Consider the following 6,131-nt stretch of genomic DNA (forward strand, 5'->3'; position numbering starts at 1 on the left):
GTACACGGACTTACCCAATGATGGAACCTTCACAGGTCCAAAGACATCATTGTGCATAAGCTGTAATATATGTTTCTCCCTCTTACCACCAAAGGGGAAACTCACTCGATCCTGCTTCCCATGTACACAATTTTCACAAAAATGAAAATCCAGAGAGCTATTACTCATACCTCCTACCATACCTTTACCATGAAGTATTTGAAGGCTCTTCTCTCCAATATGTCCAAGCCTTTGATGCCACAGCATGGTCTTCTCTCCAGAGACCACTAGATTTTTTGCTCCATTTTCAGAAACCACAGAACTATTGCACCCATCAACAACAATGCTACCTTGCAGCTTGTACAGAGTTCCAATTCGAACTCCCCACATCAACCAGTGCTCCTCGAACCATCTTGCAGGTATCCTTCTCGAACACTGTTTTTACACCTGCATCATCCAACTTGCTTACAGAAAGTAGATTTCTGGCCAATGTAGGAATATGCAAAACACCCAGAAGTGTTCTAACCCTTCCACCTTGCAACTTCAACTTTACTTTTTCGCGACCAATGATTTTAGCTTTCCTATCATCCCTTAAGAAGACATCATCACCATCTTATTTCTCATACTCGCAGAACCACTCTCTATGGGGAGTGAAGTGAAAGGATGCACCTAAGTCAATCAACCATGCCTCATGATCTACATGTGTACTTGAAGAAGCCAAGTACACATCCCCACCTTCATCTGAGGTGGTTTTTGCCTTTGTAGAAGGAGCATCATCAGATCCCTTTCCTTTGTCAGGAGCTTTAGATTTACAGTCCCTTTTGTAGTGCCCTTCATTTCCGCATTTCTAGCACACCACCTTTACAAGTTTTCCTGGAGATTTAGATCTCCCACTCGATGACTTATTTTTGTTTTTGTTCTGGGAACATCCTCATACAGACAAGGAATCACCATTTTGGCTCTCCATATTTTTCCGTCTCATCTCCTCCGTTAGCAAGAATGAGACTGTTTCATCAAAATGCAAAGAAGTTGCATTGCTACCTATTGCAATAACCAGACTATCCCATGAATCTGGTAGAGAACACAACAAACTGATGCACTTATCTTCATCTGAAATTTTAATATCAATAGATGCTAACTGACTTACCATAGTATTAAATGCGTTCAGATGCTCTGTCACTGAGTCTCCATCTTTCATCCTCAGGTTATACAACTTTTTCCACAGGAACAATTTATTCACCAGAGACTTAAATTGGTACAAAGTCCCTAACTTATCCCACAATGCCTTTGCTATAACTTCCCCTGAAATATTCAACAATACTGAATCTGAGACACACAATCGTATTGTGCTCTTTGCCTTCCGATCCAACTTCTTCCATTCTTCATGGGACACTCCTGTTGGTTTAGTACCCGGATCTACGTCGATCCACTGATATTTATCCACCAACAGATCCTCCATCTTGAGTTTCCACAACTCAAAACTTTGACCATTAAATTTCTCAATCTCTATCTTTCCACTGCTCGCCATCTTCTTTTACCACCAGAATCAATCTCGTAGATCTCCTACTGAACAGGGTCTACCACAGGCTCGAGCGAAACCCCTCAGCGATAAAGGCGTCCCCTTGAAGCTAAAAAACAACTCTGATACCAAATATAGGTTTTAACCCCGTATAGAAATTACCTGCATACAAATTCTAAAACACATAAAATAAAAAAGCGAGAGCATAACACATAAAACACATATACACAGAGATTTCCCCTGGATCCCAAAACCAGGACTACCAGCTTGATTTTTTCATTATGTTCCTTTCACTGTTACAATACATATTTATACATGCCGAAGCATCCAATACCATGGACCGAAAACCATCACGTCCAAAAGACATGTGCGAAAATTATACACAAAACCGTAGGTGGGTCTGCCCAACTTAACATAGGGTCCAAAACCAAATTTTTTTGTTGCGCTGCCCCGAACCCCATAAAGTGGGGTTACGGGTATGCCTCAAACCCCCTATGACCCCCCCCCCGCCCCCCGCTACACCATTGGTGCAACGAAGGGGGCCTCCGCCTCCCCCTCTAACCCCCCGGTTAAGTACGTCGGCTAGTCGTGGAAAGAATATAACACAACCCAACAAAAGAATGGGAAATCCAGCACTACAATGGTCCTCGATCGAGCTACAAATGGCGAACCAACAAAATATTATTCCTATGGGACGACTACATAGAGTAACTATGGATATTGAAGGGCCGCATACCATAACCAATTTTGAAGTGATCAAAATAGTGGACAACAATAATCCATACCCGCCACTGCTTGGCATTGATTGGGCATTTGATATGAATGTAGTCATCAACCTTAAGAAGTGCAACATGACATTTGAGAAGAAGGAACTCAGGTTTATTGTTCCATTGGATCCAGTTGAAGGTGCACGATATACTGAATCAGCATGAGATTATTATGAGGATGATTTTGAACAAATCTATAAGCTTACTGCGCGGGATGAGGATTGGATCAACCCTACGGTGGATGGGTGAATTACTTGGGAGAAGGACAACTCCTGCAATTTGGATTCAGATGAGGAGCTTGAGCACTGGCAGAATAGATTACATGAGGTATCGACATTGTGATGCAACAGGCTTATTAAGTCACTTCGATGTATAGTGATTGAGGTACACAACTTACCGTATTATAATGGTTTAGAAGATGTCAATTTATTTCTAGATAAATTTGAAAGAGATGTACTGGAGGAACATCAATTCCAAGCATTAGACATCGCGCTGAGAGCTATGCCTTCTAGATGGTGGGGCACACGTAAGAACAACTTTGCAAATTGGAAGGAGTATCAACGGATGATAAAACTGTGGTTTGGGTATGCCAATACCTGAATTTCAGAGAAATATACAGGAGAGGATGATGTTCGTGAGCATCTGGTTCGGTGGAAAAAAGCATGGGGAGAAGAACCACAACCAAAATGGGTTCACATATTCTCCTACACTTTGTATATGATTATGGTGAACTGGTATCTAGAAACATATTTACGACATGGAACCACAGAGTGGGATGTTTTGAAAGAAAATTTTCTATTAACTTTCAGTTTTGAGGATGGATTTGAGTGTATTGACAAAGCGTTACAGGAGATCAAGGCTGTAATATTCAGAATTCCTAAAGAACCTGTCACGTGGGTACAACCAGACTAGAATACGCAGCTGTACCATGCTCTGGAATGCTACAATGTGACTAGAGAGGAAGGTGAGGAAGATCCTAGGAACATCAATATTCTTGATTTAGAAGGACAATGCGAAGTTGCGGGACCTAAGGCAGAAGTCCTTGACATCTCAAAGCCCTTGAAGACTAATTAGGTGAACATTGGGTTGGAAGTGCAGCCGAAGTTCACAAATATATGTGATTACTGGGATGAGGACATAGTGGACAAAGTCTATGAGTTATTGCAGGAGTATCAGATCTTGTTTCCCACAAAGTTCTCTGATCTAAAGAGAATAGCAGGTGATTTTGGTGTCATGAAGATCACTCTGAATCCATATGCGAAGCCATAAAGCAGCGCCCACACCGATTGAATCCTAAGTACAAGGAAAAATTGCACGAAGAATAGGATAAGATGCTTGTAGCCCGAATTATTGAGTCTGTCAAGGAATCACACTGGTTAGTCCTATGGTGGTTTAGGAAAAGAAGACGAAGTGCGAAATTCAGATCTACGTAGATTTAAGAAAGTTGAATGATGCTTTTGTCCATGATCCATTTCCTACGTCGTTCATAAATGAAGTATTGGAGAATGTTGGAGGTTAGGAAGCCTATTCGTTTACCGATGGGTTCTTAGGGTATCATCAAATCAAGATCATGCCAAAGGATCAAAGTAAGACTACCTTCACTACAGAATGGGGTTTTTTTCAGTATAAAGTTATGCCCTTTGGACTTAAGAATGCCTTGCAATCTTTTCTAGGGTGGTAGTCGTGGCTTTCAAAGAATTTATTCATAAGTTTTTGGAGGTTTACTTTGATGATTGGACAATGTTTGGGTTAGTAAAGAAGCATGTTTCTAGTCTTCGCCTCATGCTGGATACTTGTCGAAAGTATCAGATATCCCTTAATCTGAAAAAGTGCATATTCTGCGTACCATATGGGATACTCTTGGGCCATGTTGTCTGTAAGCAGGGGTTGATGGTAGACCTTGCCAAAATTGCAGTAATTATCAATTTGGAGCCTCCAAGAAATTTCAAACAGTTGCATGCAACATTGGGCCATACAAGATATTATAGGAAGTTCATCAAAGCATATGTGCAAATCATTGCGCCCATGGAGATATTACTGAAGAAGGATGCGACGTTTTGCTGGGATGATGATTGCCAGAAGAGTTTGGATGTATTAAAGGAAAAAATGGTCACAACGCCTATTCTAGTGTTCCCTGACTGGAAGAAAGAATTCCACGTACATGTAGATTCATCCTGCATAGCATTAGGAGTTGTGCTAACCCAACTAGGCGTAGGTGATATTAACCACCCGATAGCATTTGCAAACATAAAGTTATCTAAGGAAAAAAATAATTATTCAACCATAGAGCACGAAGGTTTGGCGATGGTGTATGCGCTCTAGAAGTTCATGCACTATTTGTTGGGTGTGCACTACAAAATGTACACAGATCATTCCGTTTTGAAGTACCTGGTCAACAAGCCTGTGTTTGGGGGGGGGGGGCAAATTTGTAGATGGTTGTTGCTCTTTCAAGAATATGACTTTGAAGTAGTTGTGAAGCCAAGGCGATTAAATGTTGGACCAGATCACCTCTCGTAGATTGAGAATGGTGATGAACCTACAAATCTGGATGAAGGATTGCCTGATGTGCAACTCTTTGTTGTGTGCGTCGCAGATGAACATTTTGCAAACATAATCTAGTTCTTGTCTATGGGTACAACTCCTGAAGGGTATACGACACAACAAAAGAAAGAATTGGTGGTCAGGGCTATATATTTTCTGTTATTGCAGGGCACTTATATAAAATGGGATCGGATGAAGTGTTGCATAGGTATGTCCCAGATTATGAATGATAAAGTATCCTTGCTGAAGCACATGGAGGGGTTGTGGGAGGACATTATGCGGGAAGAGAAACTGCGTAGAAGATCTTATGAGTCGGGCTATGGTGGCCAATTGTGCATAAGGATTCCAAGGATTGTTGCAGGACATGTGATGTATGTTAGAGAATGGGGAGGTCATCGCGAAGGGATGAATTTCCTCTAAACCCACAAGTGTCATTACAGGAATTCGATAAATGGGCAATAGACTTCGTGGGACCAATTCAACCGCTCAGAAAGAAGATAGGAGCAAGATACATCATTACAGCGACCGAATACTTGACCATGTGGGCTGAGGTGTAGCGTGTGAATGATTGTAGCTCGACCATAGTTGTGAAGTTAATTTTTGAATACATTTTGTCTCGGTTTGGCTGCCCTAAAATTTTGATGAGTGATAGGGGTTCACACTTATTGAATGAAACAATTGTTGCCTTGCTTGAAGAATTCCAAATGTATCATCAGAAAAGTATGTCATATCATCCTCAAGCAAATGGAATAGTGGAAGCCTTTAATAAAATCCTGGAGAATTCTTTGACGAATATTTGTAATGCAAATCAGAATGATAGGGATGTGCTCATACTCGCTGTTTTATGGGCGTATAGAACTACCCGTAAAAAATTGACTGGATAGACGTCATTTAGACTGGTTTATGGACAAGAAGCCATAATGCCGATCGAGTACATTATGCCGAGTTTTCAGATTGCTGCAATCACAGAGATGGTCGATCGGGATACCACGAAAGAACGCCTTGCGCAGATAGTTGAGTTTGAGGAAGATCGCTTCTTGGTTGGTTTTCATCAGCAAGTGCAGAAGGCTCATGAAAAAGTGTGGCATGATCGCCACATTAAAAAACACACCTTTAAAATTGGAGATTTAGTGTTTTTGTATGATATCAAGTTCACAAAGTTTACAGGGAAGTTCCAGATGCATTTGCTGGGGCCATATATTGTCAAGGAGATTACGGATGGAGGCAAAGTTCAGCTCGTGAAGCTAAACGAGGAGATGTTTCCAAGAAAGATCAATGGGAGTCAATTAAAATTGTACAGGGGTGAACCAACCCCTGCGCAATGA

The 6,131-nt window shown here is 41.2% G+C and overlaps 1 protein-coding gene across 1 annotated transcript; it reads left to right on the top strand.

Moving 5' to 3' along the window:
- The first annotated feature begins 5,726 nt into the window (after positions 1 to 5,726).
- On the top strand, positions 5,727 to 6,131 carry LOC149159368 (uncharacterized). Its single transcript, XM_089434275.1, has one exon. The coding sequence runs from the start codon at positions 5,727 to 5,729 to the stop codon at positions 6,129 to 6,131; it is 405 nt and encodes a 134-aa protein (XP_089290401.1).

Source organism: Pinus tabuliformis, chromosome 5_2 (assembly GCF_031772625.1).
Source record: "Pinus tabuliformis cultivar Carrire ecotype Pingquan chromosome 5_2, CPIR1, whole genome shotgun sequence".
NCBI classification, from domain to species: Eukaryota; Viridiplantae; Streptophyta; class Pinopsida; order Pinales; family Pinaceae; genus Pinus; species Pinus tabuliformis.

Bases quoted from the DNA above. Each gene is read 5' to 3' on its own strand.
- LOC149159368 (XM_089434275.1), top strand. From the start codon at position 5,727: ATGCCGATCGAGTACATTATGCCGAGTTTTCAGATTGCTGCAATCACA.